The sequence below is a fragment of the Gymnodraco acuticeps genome, unplaced genomic scaffold (genome assembly GCF_902827175.1).
Source record: "Gymnodraco acuticeps unplaced genomic scaffold, fGymAcu1.1, whole genome shotgun sequence".
NCBI lineage: Eukaryota > Metazoa > Chordata > Actinopteri > Perciformes > Bathydraconidae > Gymnodraco > Gymnodraco acuticeps.
This window is the reverse complement of record NW_022992152.1, coordinates 780,812-799,669: the sequence shown is the minus strand read 5'-3', so window position 1 is coordinate 799,669 and position 18,858 is coordinate 780,812. Positions and strand designations below refer to the sequence as shown.

The 18,858-nt window shown below is 43.3% G+C and overlaps 1 protein-coding gene across 1 annotated transcript in view; it reads left to right on the top strand.

Annotated features, from left to right (window-relative positions):
- Positions 1–18,858, top strand: part of nkain2 (sodium/potassium transporting ATPase interacting 2) — a 98,092-nt gene that overhangs the window by 34,412 nt on the left and 44,822 nt on the right. Inside the window, exons 2-3 of the mRNA XM_034204366.1 lie at positions 11,914–12,051; positions 14,076–14,156. Coding sequence (XP_034060257.1) covers positions 11,914–12,051; positions 14,076–14,156 — 219 coding nt within the window. The remainder of the gene's footprint in view (positions 1–11,913; positions 12,052–14,075; positions 14,157–18,858) is intronic.

The following is an 18,858-nucleotide window of genomic DNA, read 5'->3' as shown; positions in this document are numbered from 1 at the left end:
GGACAGTCGCAGACAGAGAGGGAAGATCTGTTGAAATACCAAACTGATTAGCCAATGGTTCTGACATTTAAATGTCACGTTTACATAAAGAAATATTTCCTAAGAATATTAATCACTCCAGTTAATTCACAAAGAGGTGGGAAATGTATTCCTTTTGGATGTGGTGGGGGAAATGGACAGAGGAAAGGAAAACAAATAAAGAGGTACATTGACAGAATTTATGGTATTGATGGCAATGAAACGTAAATAGCCATGGAAGAATTGCGTTACTGTTATTACCCTTTTTTCTCTATTACCTCAACGTTATACAATGACCCTCAAAAAACCCAACAAACATGATGGGACCAATACATAAAAGACACCCTTTAGTCAACAGCGTTTATCTACTACTTGTACTTATCTCAGTTAGTAGGAATACAATAGTTTTTTAGCATACAGTAGGTTATTTAAGTGTAGAATGGAACCTCTGGCAATGTCATCTTTTAAGTCAATGGTCCACAACCCATTTCATGAAATCACAATGTCTAGCTCGAAAATGTCTTCGTCTCCACTGCTGGGCTGAAACAACTTCTCAACATGTGGTGCTCCAATACTTGTAATCGAGTGAGCAAGAAAGCTGAATGTATTGCAGAATTGAGGCAATTTGTCAGTGACATTATAGCCAAGAATAAAAACGACAAAAGGACAAAGAGAAGCAGACTCAGAAAAAAAGGTTATTCTCTCTGTGGCATTTGTGGTAAGATTTATGTAAGGTCTTTCCATCTGTCTTTAAGAAGAATTTTAAATATGTCTTTTGTCCGTGTGACTTAAATCAAAGTTAGAATTTGTTCAAGAGCTTGGGCATATTTTTGAAAATTAGGCAAGAAACTGTATTTTTGCCTGTGGGACAAGAGTTTCTCATCTCAGTTTTAAGTAGCCTGTCTAGAGCTGTAGCATAGAGATGAGTGACCATAATGACAGCCTGCGAGTGCTCCTCTACAGCAGCTTTCATTAACACACTGCCATCTTGATCCATCTCGCTTGTTCCACATGACACATCAGGGTACTTACGGGGTGTTGCTAACTGGCTAACATTGCCTCCATCCTCTCTTTCCATCTGTTGACAGCCATGGCAGCCAGATAGATAAAAACGGACATTATGACGGCCTGACAAAAGTGAAAACAGATATCATCAGATCATCAGGACAGCGATCTATGAGTTATGACCAGTGCTTGAATTGGAATAAAAAAGGTGCCAGTACTCTAGATCAGCAACTGTTTCAAGTACATTTTATTTATACAGCCCAAAAACAAGAATTTGGCTCAAAGGTCTTTACAATCTGTACAACATACGACTCCCTCTATCCTTATCCTCATATCTTTGATTCAGTAATTAAAAAGAAACACAAAAAAACGGAAATAGTTTTTTAAAAAACAGAATATTTACTGTAACGTTCAGAAATGGCATGTTTTTCCACGACTAATCAGGGAGGTGTCCGGGGCTCGAACATGACGTAGCCTATACATGTGCCTGCATCAGGTCATATAGTATATCCTATAATGCTGGTGGGTTTGTCTCTTTACTGTATATTTTAGAAAGGACATTTTTTTAATTTATAACACAGCATTTTCTGTATTTGCAGTTGCATCAGTATTAACTGGAGTTTCTTTCGGCTCCTTGTGCGGCGACAACCGCTTTCTTTTCGCACTATTAATAAGCCACGCTAACATTTTCGAAATGGTAGCTAATGTTATGTATTTTCTGCTTTCCTTCTCTCCCGTGCCTGCTCTAGTCTCGCAGGCTACAGAGCCACCTACTGGGTGGGAGTTGCAACTAAGCATAAACACAACAAATATGCGCAGCGTACCTAGATGTGTCAGGAGGTGCCGGTACACAGTAAGAAGTAACGGTACGCCTATGGGTAAAAATCAGAAGTCCTGGTACTGCTTCCCCTTGAGTACCGGCCCAATTCAAGCACTGGTTATGACGAGTGTTGGGTCAGGCCGATTTATTGGGCCAATATTTTTAATCAGATATTTGTCACTCACGCCGTGTACTGGGATTATAACTGATGGACATATTTGACAACATTTAGCAAAAGAAGGCTTGATATTATTTAGCATCTGTTTGATTTGATTGTTAAATTACATTTCTATACATTGGGCCTACTTAATATAAAGGTGGTAATGTGTTGATTATCTAGTGCAAAATATTTTTTCGAGTGTGAATTTCACGAGCAAGGTTTGGGTATTTTCACACTGAGCTTTGAATCCTATAAAGTATGGAGAATGTACAGTACTACTCTAGTTTGTTTTGGCAGGTCAGAACAATGCCCTTCGACCTCCGGTGCAGAAACCGCCCGAAGGCATTTATCTTGAACTTCTTCCAGAGGACAGGGCTGCGTTTTTGTTTTCTAACGTCCACACATTTTGTTCATTTCGAACATCTCAGGATTATATACAAGTTCACTAAAACACTGCTGAAAAACCTTTGACTATTACGTTGTAAATGTCTTGATAAACTCTGCATGGTAAAACATATTAGAGATCCACTGAATGTCCTCTGAACTTTGGAACTCCCTTGCTTTTGGCTGTGGTTAGTTTGGAAATAAGGCAGTGATTTAAAGGAGAAGATCTATAGATACCAATCTCATACCAAACCAGCCTGGCTCTGGTACGTTTGGTATCAAACTCCTTTAATAGGTTATGAGCCACAAACACACCTTGTGAGGCTTTAGACCATGATTTGTTTTCCTCTCAGCACAACGTTCTGGGGTTCGTGTTGAATCACTTTTGTTTCGTTGATTATTATTATGGTAACATTAAGAGATTCTGACACAATGTATAGTCTCAGTGTAGAAACATTGGTTATTTCCAATATTATTTAAACCCTGTTTTTGATCATCCTCACCCCAGCATGTAAAACCATCTGATGCAATTTCTCACTCAGAATTGAATGGTAAGCCGTATCTTGCCAAATATCTTGATAATCTCCTTCAGCAGCTCAGAAAAACTCATGATATTTGACAATTTGAAAGAGGCACCTCAGGGCTCAGAAGGAGCTTAACACAACTCTCTGGAAAGTTCTGGTAACTCACACGTCAGCTGCATGACTCACAGGTAACGTTTATGACCACAGCCCGAGGTTTAAAGCCTGATGGCCGTCACGTAAGGTTAATTCAGGTCAGGGTTTCCCACACATATACTTTACTTTGGCGGGCCGCCCAGTAGGGTTGCCAGAAACTGACCATGATCAAAATCGATTATTCGGCAGCCCTGGCGAATAATAATCGATTATTCGACCGTTGTCACCGTTTATGTAAACACATATTTCCATTTGAGGGGGTAGTGATTAGTAAAATATGCATGAATAAATAAATAAATAAATAAGTTAACTAGGGGAAAAAATGTAAGATACACTTTTAAAACTTGTTGAGAGCTAAAACTAGTCTTTGCTGCTGCCTCAAAGAGGAGCAGGGGGAGAGGAGGGAGAGGCTGATTCAGGAGCCCAGACACACTCACAACTACAAATGAACCAAAAAGAAATAAATAAAGAAGTTTCAGTGTTTTTCATATTGGAAATGGTATGTTATTGGTTATGGCCATGTTTTTATGATTATTGAAATGTATACAGTTCTGTTTCATATAGGTGTTTCCATAGATCTAGTCTCTTTATTTTCCCCTCAAAATGCACCAGATTGATGCATTTCACTCCAAAATAAATAACAAATCTTACCTGGGGAGCATGCCCCCGGACCCCCCTAGAGGATTTGAGGTCCACCCCTACTTCAAATCACATGGATAGGTTCCTAAAGACATTTACCTTTTAAAAAAAAAATAGTAACCCATGTTTATTTGTGGGTAGTAGATTTAAAGGGCTATCACTATGGGCCCTGCCTGTATACCTGTTCGCTCTGCCATTGCGTGAAGGGTCTGCTAACAAGCGACCAACAGAAAGGTTCATGTTAATGTTATTGCGCGTCACAAAGGCACGTCACCTCAACACCTCCCCCCCCCCCCCCCCCCCATGTATATTTCAGATCTGTGGGAAACACTGCAGGTAGAACTGTTAGTCGAATTGTATCCATTCTATCTATAGTTGGGCAACTAAGGACGTTTTGGCTTTTACAGATATGATTGAGCAGTTGTGATGAATTTGAGTGAGGAAATTGGATATTTAATGGAAAGGTTTCACCTATGATCATCATTGTCTTTTTCCATCTCCGCCCTCCTTCTCTTTTCTTCTCCATCATTTGCCCTCCCTTCCCCTTTTCTTTCCTCTAAACCTTTTTATATATTTTCCCCCCCTATCACTTTGTCCCCCCATCTTCCCTGCCGTCTTTTCCTCTCTCTCTCTCCGAGCCCTAAGTAGCCACAAATGGTCCCTAATAGCCTCCAATGGAGATGAATTGATCGTTGCGTGTGAACCGAATCGATAGGAGATTGCTTTTGCTGTACACAGTGGGATACGGCACAGGCAGGCGGCCTTAATTAAGTTAACAGTGAACCACGATCGCTTCAGAGTTTTATTATTAGAATAAAGTTTACGAGGGATACAGAGGCTTCGGAAAAAAATTATGGTTTCCGAATAAAGGAGGAGAAACCCGGTATATATTTACCTCGATGTGCTACTCAGTCGTGATGCTTCCTGTCTGACTCATAAAGTGTTGTTTGGTCATTTTCTCCCTTGCTCTGCCTGTTTTATTCTCTATTCCATGCTGCTTCCCTTACTTCCTCTCCTCTCCCATCTCTTACCCCAGCTTTCTTCTGGCTATTTATCTTTATATTTATCCCACTCCCCCTTTCCTCCTCTCTACTTTCTGTCGTCTATAATGGGATGAGTAGCAGAATTTGATCAGCAGTTTTTTTAAAGGTCACAGAAGCAAAGCAAAAACTCTCAACCAAAAGCGCTGAGGGAACAAGGGAGGGAAGGAGGCAAGCTAGAGGAAGAGATAAGAGGGCCATGCAGAGTGGAGGATGTAGGGAGGAGAGCTATAGAGAAGGGCATGCTGCACAAAGGGAAGGTGGAAATAAAGAAGAAGAAAAAGCGGAACAGAGAGACAGAAGGTAGAGCATAAAGGAGGGAAGAGAGGGAGCAATGGAAGGAAAGGAGGTGTGGTAATTTGCTGTTTTACGACACAACAGATCTGGTAACAGATGAATGCGTATTAAATATGTAAGAGAGGAAAGAGAGCAGGGGGCCATGTGGAGAACAGGGAAGCAGAAGGAAATGAGAAGGGAGAAGAATGAGTGGGCGAGAGAGGGGAAAAAAGGTGAGGAGGGAGGAATTGAAGGATGAGAAGATGAGACATTCTCTCTTCTCTCACCCACTGCCACTCCCTCATCTCTTCCTCTATCCTCAGTCAGTAGATGTCGGATCTTAATCACCTCTCTATCTCTTCTGGGCCTCTCATCACATCTCTCGGCCTGTCTCTCTGTCCCTCATCGTTATATTCTCTCTCTTCTCCTCTGTTCCGGATAAAAGACACCTTCATCCCACCGCAGCAGTGTCTCATGAGGGTCACACAGTGCAGCTGTCTCCCTGTCTGGAGCAATACGACGCCTTTGAAAGCATCCTATCGTTTCATTATCAAAAATGTATTCCCATACTCACTGAAGACTTCCACCCTGTTGTGTCCTCTGCCTCTCTCTGCCGTCCATTTCATCAGCCCTGTCTTTCCGCTGCCAATCTGTTCCCTAAGTGTTTGAGTGTCTTTCTCCATTACTTTAGTGACATGTCTCCGGACTGGGTACATTTGTGTTCGTGTCGTGGTTTACTTTTTCTTCTAAAATGCTCTGTGCCACTACAACACTTTCCCTATTTGGCCCTATGTTATGGGGAAGAATGGATGCACTCACTCTAGCTCTGTAGTTATGGTCATATTGTTTACAAAAAATTGTGCGTTTAAGTTCATCAACAAGTTTCTTAAGAAAATGATGTCATGACACACTAACTGTACGTTTATCGACACATGTTGGGCTATCCGTCTATCTTTAGCTGTACTTTAATGGCAAGGCAAATCAAATAGACATGCAATACTGTTGATTAGGAATACACCAGCAAAACACATGATCATAGTTTGGAGGACTTGCTGTAAATTAAAGTTACAAATGATGATATCCCTTAGAGAAACGTGCTGATATTCTAGATAGATTGACTGAAATGTTTCACACAAGCTTTAAAAAATGCTCATTTTCAGGTTCGTATTTGTGACATGCTTTGATGTTCAAACACCTGTGCTGCAGCTCCTCTTTTCGCCCTCTGTCTGAAACCAGATCAGTCTGCTCTGATTGGTTAGCTGGCTGACTTTGCTGTGATTTGTCAACCACTTCTAGATATCCCGCCCCTTAGCCTATTACTTACAATATGTTGGAGCTGTTAGGGGTGGTTATGGGAAATAAACTCCCTCCGGAGGGAACTTTGGAATTAAGGCCTTTGCTGACCATGTACACGCACCGAAAGCTATATTACGTAATACAGGAAAGGCAAAACCCCAGAAAGCATAATAGGGTAACAGTTTTTATTGACTAAAACTAGACTAAAGTAGTCAGGGTTTTTCTTCAACAAAACTTCATTATTAACCCTACTGTATTCAGGCTCTCAGCCAACTACTGCATTTGGAAACTCGTGCTAACAAGGGCTCGAGCGTCAGTGTGTGCAAACAGAAAAATAAGTGAAATAAACATCCTTGGTCCCTGAGGGATTCTGTGCCGACATGAGACGGATTGTGAGAAAGCAACTGCATCTCCAACTTACTTTTTTATCTGCTTTATGTGACACACACACACACACACACACACACACACACACACACACACACACAGATACCGCACTGCAAATATTCATAGACACATTATATATATTCATAGCAGGCTTGTCAGCGTTTATTCACCTCCAGATTGGGCAGCCACTGCAGAGACGCTTTAGATTTAAGAGAAGACAAAAACTCTCCTGTCAATACTTGCAACTCGAAATAATTGTCTCTACAAAATAAACTAATGTGCTGTTTCCACAGGTGGATGCACAATGTAGATAAACAATCTGAATGTGAACATGCCCCCCACCCTTGTGCTTTATTAAAGCAGCACCAGTGAAAGGAACAACATCTCTGTCGGCAGTATCAAAGCCTGTCGCAGCAGATCCCACAGGACCCGGGCTCGCCAGCTTGAAGCTCCACCGGTACAGGAGGCGAAGCTCTCATCAGCCGCTCATATCACTGAACTGACGTAGCTGCTGCTAGCGACAACACTGTCTGCACCTCCCTCTCTCCCTCTCTCTCTCCCCGGAGTCATACTGCAGTTGTTGAAAGGCCAGGCGACTTCACACCCTATCTGAAGCTTCTGCTGTGTGACACGTGCAAAGGATGCTGGGATTAAGACAGAGCGCGGCTGCCTGTGCTTTGTCTTTTGTCTGTCAGGAGAACGCGGTGACTTAATTACAGAGAGTGATGAACCGAGGCAGCTGAAGTTAGTTGTTTCACAGCTGAAGCATGTAATGAGAATTTCACGTCAAAAGATGGAGTGAAGTCCAAATGAACAGATGGTCTGCTTTGCAATATTCCTCTTTATTACTCAGGTTAAAATAAACACCAGCAGAAAAAGGATTAGATTTTGCTCACTGATCATTAGGGTGTGTGTAGGAATAACCAAGAGAAATCAATATGGTTGTTACACCAAGAGCGTGCAAACTAATTCTTTAACCCGCCACCCATTGTGTTTGCACGTGATTTATTGTGTTTTTTTGGGGAGTGTGCGCACGTCCCAGCTGGAGTGAAGACTGTTTATATTATTGTTGATGAAAGAGGGGCCCCCAGGGGCCTCGGTAATGGGCTGGGAGGCCTCTGACTTCTTATAATGGCCTTTGTGCACGTGTGTGTATGGGAGTGTGAGAGGGAGCCAGAGAGAGACACAATTGCAGGACTATATAATTGTAAAAGGAAGGACACAATTTAACATAATAAAATGAATCAGATACACAACAGACAGAAAGGGACATAGAGGCATAGACACAAAGAGACACCGTGTCACACACACACACACACACACACACACACACACACACACACACACACACACACACACGTATTCATTATTTTTCTTTAACTCTCACTTCCAATAAGCACCATTATAGGGAAATGGAACGTTGAATAGGTGTACTTAACACAAAGTCAGTTTATGTGTGGGATACCCAGTGTGTGACTGTATGTGTGTTAACCTGCTATGTGGCTGTGAAAGGCTGTAGTATTGCCATATGGTCACACATTAGGGCTCTCAAACTCAGCCATCCAGAAGTGTGTGTGTGTGTGTGTGTGTGTGTGTGTGTGTGTGTGTGTGTGTGTGTGTGTGTGTGTGTGTGTGTGTGTGTGTGTGTGTGTGTGTGTGTGTGTGTGTGTGTGTGTGTGTGTGTGTGTGTGTGTGTGTGTGTGTGTGTGTGTGTGTGTGTGTGTGTGTGTGTGTGTGTGTGTGTGTGTGTGTGTGTGTGTGTGTGTGTGTGTGTGGCCAGTGAGAATAACAGGATATAAACAACTTTGCTGATATGTACGCTGTTGCGATTTAACACTTTAAGTTGACGGGGTAAATATCAGTTTTTCGGGCTGAATGAAGCTACCAATGGTATTTATTTTTTATTTTCAACGCCCAGCCTCCTCTGTCCTCTGCTTCATCTTCCTGCTCATGTATTCTCCCTCTCCGTCCCCCTGTGTGTGTGTGTTAATATATTTAGCAGTGCCGTATCATATGCTGTGCTGACTTCATTAACTATCTCAGCATGAGGCTTCAGTGGCTGAATGATAATAAACCTGGAAACATACACACAAAAACACACACGGTCCTGGGAGCTTTTCTTTTTCTGGATAATATATTTTTTTTTAAAAAGGTGTCAGCCCAGGTCGAGAAGTCAAGGAACTTCCCCTTGACTAAAGTAGAAAAACAAACAAGAACAATATAAAAACAATACAACAAGAAACACACAAACCAACCCATCAGTAGAAAACAATACAATTAAAATAAAGAAATACATCAAAAACAATATGGGGCAATATGCTCAAGGTGTGAGGCGCCGGGCGGGTGTGGGGATACTCACAAGTCCCCGGTTGGGTGCTTTGTTGTTGGAGTTTACCCCAGTGGACGAGAGGGTCGCCTCCCTACGCCTGCGGGTTATGGGGGGGAAAACTCTGACTGTTGTGTGTGCTTATGCACCCAACAGCAGTTCAGAGTATACGGCCTTCTTGGAGACCCTGGAAAGAGTCCTGTATGGGGCTCCTGAAGGGGACTCTTTAATCTTGCTGGGAGACTTCAACGCACATGTGGGCAATGATGGAGACACTTGGAGGGGCGTGATTGGGAGGAACGGCCCCCCTGATCTGAACCGGAGTGGTGGTTTGTTACTGGACTTCTGTGCTAGTCATGGATTGGCCATAACAAACACCATGTTCGAACATAAGGATGCTCATCAGTGTACGTGGTACCAGAGCACCCTAGGCAGAAGGTCCATGATCGATTTCGTTATCGTATCATCGGACCTGAGGCCGTATGTTGTGGACACTCGGGTAAAGAGAGGGGCGGAGTTGTCAACTGATCACCATCTGGTGGAGAGTTGGGTCGAGTGGCGGGGAAGCCTCTGGATAGACCTGGTAAGCCCAAACGTGTAGTTCGGGTGAACTGGGAACGTCTGGAGGAGGCCCAAGTTCAGGAGGCCTTCAACTCACACCTCCGGCGGAGCTTTTCGGGCATTCCTGTGGAGGTTGGGGACATTGAACCAGAGTGGTCGGTGTTCAAAGCCTCTATTGCCGAAGCCGCGGCGGGGAGCTGTGGTCTTAAGGTCCTAGGTGCCTCAAGGGGCGGTAACCCTCGAACCTCCTGGTGGACACCGGTGGTCAGCGAGGCAGTTGCAAGGTACCGACAGCCTGAAGGGCAGCAGCCTCATCCGTGGCCGAGGCAAAGCAGCGGGTGTGGGAGAAGTTCGGAGAAGACATGGAAAAGGACTTTCGGGCGGCACCAAAGTTGTTCTGGAAAATTCTGGACACCTCAGGAGGGGGAAGCAGGGAACCATCCAAGCTGTGTACAGTAAGGATGGGACGTTGTTGACCTCAACTGATGGAGTGTTAGGGCGTTGGAAGGAACACTTTGAGGAACTCCTGAACCCGACAACTCCGCCCTCTATGTTAGAGGCAGAGCTGGAGTATGACGGGGATCAACACCAATCTCCCGGGGGGAGGTCACTGAGGTCGTCAAACAACTCCACAGTGGCAAAGCCCCGAGGGTGGATGAGATCCGCCCAGTAATGCTGAAGGCTCTGGGTGTTGAGGGACTGTCATGGTTGACACGTCTCATCAACGTTGCGTGGAAGTCGGAAACAGTACCGAAGGAGTGGCAGACCGGGGTGGTGGTTCCCCTTTTTAAAAAGGGGGATCAGAGGGTGTATGCCAATTACAGAGGCATCACACTACTCAGCCTCCCCGGGAAAGTTTACTCTAAGGTACTCGAAAGGAGGGTCATGCCGATTGTCGAACCTCAGATTGAGGAGGAACAATGCGGATTCCGTCCTGGTCGTGGAACGACGGATCAGCTTTTTACTCTCCCAAGGATCCTGGAGGGGGCCTGGGAGTACGCTTATCTGGTCTACATGTGTTTTGTAGACTTGGAGAAGGCGTATGACCGAGTTCCCAGGGAGTTACTGTGGGAGGTTCTGCGGGAGTATGGGGTGAGGGGGTCTCTACTCAGGGCCATCCAATCTCTGTACTCCCAAAGCGAGAGCTGTGTCCGGGTCCTCGGCAGTAAGTCGGACCCATCTCCGGTGAGGGTTGGCCTCCGCCAGGGCTGCACTTTGTCACCAATCCTGTTTGTAATATACATGGATCGGATTTCGAGGTGTAGTCGTGGAGGAGGGGGTCTGCAGTTCGGTGGACTAAGGATTGCACCACTGCTTTTTGCAGATTATGTGGTTCTAATGGCTTCATCGGTCTGCGACCTTCAGCACTCACTGGATCGGTTCGCAACCGAGTGTGAAGCGGCTGGGATGAGGATCAGCACCTCCAAATCTCAGGCCATGGTTCTCAGCTGGAAACCGATGGACTGTCCACTCCAAGTAGGGAATGAGTCCTTACCCCAAGTGAAGGAGTTCAAGTATCTCGGGGTCTTGTTCTCGAGTGAGGGAACAATGGAGCGTGCGATGGGCCGGAGAATCGGAGCAGCGGGAGCGGTACTGCAGTCGCTTTACCGCACCGTTGTGACGAAAAGGGAGCTGAGCCAGAAGGCAAAGCTCTCTGTCTACCGGGCCATTTTCGTTCCTACCCTCACCTATGGTCATGAAGGATGGGTCATGACCGAAAGAACGTGATCGCGGATACAAGCGGCCGAGATGGGTTTTCTCCGCAGGGTGGCTGGCGTCTCCCTTAGGGATAAGGTGAGAAGTTTGGTCATCCGGGAGGGACTCAGAGTTGAACCGCTCCTCCTTCGCGTCGAAAGGAGCCAGTTGAGGTGGTTCGGGCACCTAGTTAGGATGCCACCTGGGCGCCTCCCTAGGGAGGTGTTCCAGGCACGTCCAGCTGGGAAGAGACCAAGGGGTAGACCTAGGACCAGGTGGAGGGATTTTATCTCTTCGCTGGCCTGGGAGCGCCTTGGGATCCCCCAGTCAGAGCTGGTTGATGTGGCCAGGGAAAAGAAAGTTTGGGGCTCTGCTGGAACTGCTACCCCCGCGACCCGACCACGGATAAGCGGGAGAAGATGGATGGATGGACAATATGGGGCTTAAATGAACAAGTCATATATATATATATAATATATATATATTAAAACAAGATGCATGTCAAGATAATAAGACATCAATAAAACCATATTTTGATTGTTAAAATTGTTTAAGCTTTTGCCGTTGCAAGGCTCAACTGTTGATCATTTGTTTTGTTTCTAACCACTAACTTCCTCTTCCTCTCTCAGGTGAGTGTGTTGGAGCGTCAGGTGATCGACTTCCTGGGCTACCAGTGGGCTCCCATCCTGACCAACTTCCTCCACATCATCATCGTCATCCTGGGTCTGTTTGGCACAATCCAGTTCAGGCCGAGATATGTCACCGGGGTGAGTTTTACACACTCACACACACACACACACACATTTGAAACAGCCATTACACATACATATAATTTGCCCTAGATTTAGCGACAGCCTCTCATTAGCCGCTCAGCTCTCTACATCGAGTAATGAGGACTGAATATGGAGTGACAGTTTCAAGGGTTTATTTTCTGTCTCACTGGAAATCATTTGTATGCCTCATAGCACTGCCATGCAGGGATGTAGTATCATAGTCATGACTTTAAATACACTGTGTGTACAGAACAATGCTTTAATGACATTTGATTTTGAAACATCTGATTCAACATCATACATATAACTAGAGAATGCGAATAAAATAGCAAGGCAAAGCCTTTATTTACAATTTAAATGAATTAATGGTTAATATATAAATTCTTACAGGTGGATCCAAGATTGGACCCATTTCTCTCTAAAGAAAAATAAAGATAAAATAAATAGATTAAAGGGGCCCTATTATGCTAATGTTCAGGTTCATATTTATATTTTGTTCCTCTACCCCGTGACATGTTTCATGCTTAATTTTCAAAAAGTTTAAAACAGCTTACGGTGACCATGTACAATGTGTTGGAGCACTAGCCAATAGCAGTGCAAGTGTTACATATGTCACTAAGTTATGGAAGTATTTATTTTTTACAAAAGTACTGTAGTGTTTTACTTGACATTTTGGCCAAGAACGGGACTGTTAAAATATCAGGTTTTGCATACACGATTATCATGGGCATAACAACTCAGAATAGCACAATATTAACAAAATGTCTATAAAAAATCTGTCAAATTCATCCTTTGTGAGTGAATTGAGTGTAGGTTTCTTTCTGGGGCGCAAAAGGCATATTTAATGTTATAATTCAAGAGCCACGGGATAATTTACCTCTATTTTTTTGATGGCTCTCACCAATATAGGTATATGGAGACACTCCTAGCTAGGACTGCATTTATTTATGGTAAAGAGTTTTTTCAAACAAGTCCCATACAAATTCACTAGCTCTATGTTAAAAGTATAATACTTTGATCATTGACAGTAAATACTTTTGACATTAATATAGATGGTTTATATTTGATAGAAAGGGGGAGGCTATTAACCTGACCTCCTGCGTTTTAATTGAATAGCCATGAATCATATAGTAAATAAAAGGTTATAAACAGTGATGTGGAGTAGGAGTTGGAATACAGAAGTTCCCACATCGGCTGCACACAGCTCTCCCACACATCACATAAACCCTAACCGATACAGCTCACACACACACACACACACACACACACACACCACACACACACACACACACACACACACACACACACACACACACACACACACACACACACACACACACACACACACCACACACACACACACACACACACCACTTACACACATACAATGAATTAAGTTATAAAATTGAGATAATGAAAGGGAATGATCCAAGTTTAAGAATTCTGCCTTTCTTTCATCATTAATTCATTCTTTCCCACTCATAGCTCCTTGTCACACACACACACACACACACACACACACACACACACACACACACACACACACACACACACACACACACACACACACACACACACACACACACACCACTTACACACATACAATGAATTAAGTTATAAAATTGAGATAATGAAAGGGAATGATCCAAGTTTAAGAATTCTACCGTTCTTTCATCATTAATTCATTCTTTCCCACTCATAGCTCCTTGTCACACACACACACATACACACACACACACACACACACACACACACACACACACATCTATTTTCTCTCTGTCAGGTTTGATTCAGGTGATTGGTTGCACTCTTTGCTGTTGTTTTTGTTCCTACCATAGACTGGTTCCTTCCTACGCATCTGAACAACATCAAAAGTGAAGCCTCTGTCTGTTCTCTCCATCTCCAGCTCGCTCCAAATGCGAGACATGAACATGCTTTTCTAATTCTCCAACAAAGGCCTGTCAGATCTCGTCTGCCTCTCACTCACTTTCTCTTCCCTCTCCCTGTTTTCTGTGCAGTATGCCGCCTGGCTGGTGGTGTGGATGACCTGGAATGTTTTCATCATCTGTTTCTACCTGGAGGTTGGAGATCTGTCCAGAGTAAGAACTTTTTCTTGGATTATTTTATCTGCATGCTTGTCAATTATTCTACTGTAACAGCAAAGATATAACAAAGACAGGCAGTATTACACCTTCATTTTAAGTGTCTTGTATTTAAAACAGAAGCAATAATAAGACTGGCAGTATTCTATATACATTTCTTATATATCATGTTTTTGTTTTTTTTAAAGGTCCCATGTCATGGCCATTTCTACTGATCATAATTCCATTGTTGAGGTCTACTAGAATAGATTTATATTGTGCAATTTTCCAAACTCACATTGGTTTCTCATACAGCATCTCTGTATAGTATGTGTATTCACTCTCTGTCCTAAACGGCTGGTTGGAGCTCCTGCCCCCCCTCCCTGTGAGCCCACTGTGCTCTGATTGGTCAGCTCGCCCACTCTGTTCTGATGAGTCTACCACTATGGTCTATCACCGTTACAGCGGGACATCAGTGATTATGTGTTACAATGGCGTTAGCAACCAGAAAATGACACCAGTAAGGACAAACAGATGAGAATGCTGCGTGGGGTCTGGGTGCCGTGTTGGCGGGACGTTGCGCGGCTCGCTGCTGCGAGGAGCGGACAGTGTGAGCTGGGTTCATTTCCTGCTTGCTGCAGCACCCCCCCCCCCCCCCCCTCACACACACCCCCAAACGCGGCGCACCTACAGTGTAAGCGCGTCACAGTTTCGCCGCTGAGAGTGTGTGTCAGAGTTCCCTTTAGAATATTTCTTCGCCTGTCAACATGTCCGTTAAAGTTTAAATCTTCCGGACAAAATTTGAAAAGTGCCGGTCAAAGGTCTTCTTTGTTATTTATTGAGCTTTAAAACAAATTGATATGATTCGATATTAAACAAACTAATTATAGTAGATTTACTATTCAAAAGTGTTCAGTAATTTACAATAACACGGGAATAATAAACGGAGCGCTCTCTCCCTCTCCTGACAGCCCTTCAGTATCATGCAGCTCGCGGATCAGTAATGAGTGACCCGACAGTAAAACTAAACATATCTATAGCTAGTTACGGTAGTTTGAGAGGTAATTAAAATAGCTATGTGTGATATTCTAACCTGAAGTGTGTGTTTTGTTCCACTCACCGCTGCATGTGATCATGCAGAGCTGTGTGTCGACTCGTCAGCAGCAGCTGATCTCTCTCTCCCGTCAGATTAGACTTTACTCGCGTTTATGTCCATATCGATCAGATCCAGCTATTTCTAGCTAATGATATGACTACCTGCTTATTAAAACACACCTAAACAATAAGCGTCGCTATGCAACCGGGTGAGACCGCAAAGTATAGTGCAGCATTATGCATTTGTTTACATGCCCACCGGAACCCCGAGGCATTACCAATAGATCAACGCACAATCAACCCATCCAGGACATCTCTTTCTCCACATTAAGTGTTGGACATTAGAATGGACTATTCTTGTCTGTCACATACTCTCTTGTCCGTCACATAAGTGGCGCAAGTTGCGCAACTGATGCGGTATTGCGCTAAGCGGAAATGATTTTGACCGGACACTTTGACCGGAGAGATTTTGATTTGCCGGTCTTCAGCATATTTACCGGTCATAGTCCGGTAATTACCAGCTAACGGGAACTCTGCTGTGTGTGTGTGTGTGTGAGGAGCTCCACGGATTGGTCCTAAACCCAATGGGTCCATTTGGGTTTGAGCACGTCACTGTACCCAGGAAGAAAACAATGGAAAAAGAAAATCTCCAGCAAGGCGTTCTGGGGCAGCACAGACAGGTCTTTTCTGTGTTAGAGTTTTACTCGCCACAGGGTGTACTTTGAGGGTTTGTGACTCTGCAGACCGTTTACATGCATAAAAATCTTCATAACACACAAGGGGACGGGTAGTAACCGGAAAAGCATGACATGGGACCTTTAAACTTATCTCATAAAATACCAATATCAGTAATGAATATATTTGACTCACAAGGGTTGCCTGTGTTGCCAAAGTCATTCACATGCACAAAAGAGCACAATATTATTCCAAAAACAAACAAAAAAACATGAATAATCTACAACTGTGCACTGGGTGACATGATCTTGTATCACTATGAACACAGTCACTGTTATTTATTTTGTATTACTTCCTAACACACCGTCCTGCTGTCATTCACACTAACTATTGTGCCGAATGTGTAAAAATGGGTCACTATTGACTTCTGTTTGATTAACTTTTCTTTTTTAATTGTTCTTACTATTTTTGTGACCCATGTTTCTTAAGATCCTCTTGTTCAGCTGGCACTAATAGGTTTTGGTTTGGACAAGGCAGAGAAGTTTTGAGACTAATAACTACAATTTTATTTTGTTACTAAGCCTTAAATGTGCGTCTGCCTTAGCTACATCACCATATCAATAAGACATTGCATCTGTTAAACTTGTCCCATGCATGATGCAGAAGTCAAGAAGAGCATGGGAATGCACTTGAGACTGCTTAGTAACTCGCTAGAAGCAACAAGAAGAATAGCTTTTGCTGAGAGCAAATAAACAAGCTCCAACCACTGAGTCCCCTGACAGAACCGTAAGGGATAAGAAAGTTCTGCCTTCGCTCACTGACCCGCTGTCATACACAGATCACTTCCTTTCTCCACTGTTGTGTTTCTGTGATGCTCAATACAAGCTAATCACTCTACTGTCGCCGGGGGAACGTGTGTATTCACAAACACACTTGAATGATGCCCCTTCTTTGACCGCACGCCCAGAAATGGCTGAATTGGCTTTCTACCTGTCTTCCCCTGACAGAAGGGGTCACATAATTTCACTATAATTTGAGTGTTAGTTCAGCTGCCGTGATCATAGGGGCAAGACCCTGTCAGTGAACACTTCCTGCTTACTGACAGTGCCACTTAAGGAGGGGTGGACTTGTTTACACCTTTTAAACCTCTCGCTATAATGTTTAGGCCACATTAAGGGGCTTTAATGGTTAGATTGTCACTGAGTCGTGATAATGAAAGCATGTCAGTTCTCTGCATTGCCAACTGATAAAGATACGACACACAAGCAGAGGCCATTCAAGTCTTCTCACTGTGCAGTAAAAATGTGTCGAATTTGAATACAGATTATCAACTCGCACAATTAATTAAAGCCAATCAGCGCTTCCATAAACAGAGGAAATCAGTTGATGGGACTGCTGATTACGGCTGATTAAACTCTCTGGTGAGGCGATAGAAAAAAGTAGTTTTCCCATCATAATTTGTTTAAAATTACTCAGTTTTTTTTAACAGTTATGTAACACGTCTATTATCAGTTTAGTAAATCACACCAAAGAGCAGTTTTAAAACCACACATCTGTGCGAATCCATCTTACAAGCAGTTTGTTGAACATTATTACTGTTAGAGTGCACTTGAAGGGGGCCTATTATGCAAATGTTCAGGTTTCATATTTGTTTTTTGTGCCTCTACTGTGACATGTTTACATGCTTAAAGGTGGGGTAGGTAAGTTTGAGAAACCGGCTCGAGATACACTTTTTGTTATATTCCATGGAATGCTCTTAACATCCCGATAGCAATGAATATCTGAAGTGCTTTGACACAAAATCCATAAAAAAATATCATCTGTTGATGCCGTAGTACTGTAAAAAGCACGACCAATCATTTTAGCCGGCCCGGCTAAAGTAACTGGATGGCCTACCTGCCTGTCAGCCTTCCATCTGTGCACAAACTTATCTCGTGCCCTCATTGGTCATGTGCGCGTTCGTGTGTGTTGGAGGAGGGGCTCTGTAAGGAAGTGGCAGATTTTTTCCGGCTGTGTATTTTCAAATTCTATCGCACTCGAGCTGGTTTCTCCAAAATTACATACCCCACCTTTAAATGTTCAAAAAGTGCTTTATTTTTCTCATACTGCCTGTGCTGCAGCACATAGCTCCTTTGTTATTGGTCAACCGCTTAGTGATGCCCCGCCCCTTAGCCTCATGAAGCCATCATGATCAATTTGTTGGAGCGCTAGCCAATAGAAGTGTTACATAGTAATTCAAAGTCCAATGGAGGTGTTTCAGGCAGGGGGGAGTGTGTGGGGGGATACTCTCTCTGGGGGGTAACTTTAAGATTGTAGCCTTTGCAGACCATTCACATAAACACAAATCTATAAAAACACACTACAAGAAAGAGAAAACCCCCAAAAAGCACAATTGTCTTGTATTGTTTTGCAAGTTTTCCCATTCACTCACTGTTGGATACAATTGTCATGTGTCTGTCTGCTCTTCCCACACAAGAACTTTGAACCTTGTTAACTAGTGTTGCCATCCAAGCTAGGCTATCATTTTACAGTTCTCTAACCCCCCTCCACGTTCTTGCCTGTTACCTGCAGCTTCATTGACTGATCTTCGATTTCAATGATATTTACACTGCTCACTGTCCCGAGGCCTAGTTTAACAGTAACGACCACCACACTACGGCTGGGAGGAAAGCAAGCTTTATTTGTATCAAACTGAAAGTGCAAGCATGTCTGCCATGTTCAAAACATCTTGAAAAGCTGCATAATAACAGTTCAAATGTTAATTGAATGGAATAAAATTAATTATGTTACCATATTTATCATTTACAATCTGTTATGGATTTTAATGATTCGAATATTACTCTTGATTTTATTAGAAATAAGCCCTTCAGACCAAAATCATCACATCTGCTTTCTATCGAGGGTGAAGCAGCAAGCTAATTAGGAAAACCTTTAGCAATTAGCAGCTGAC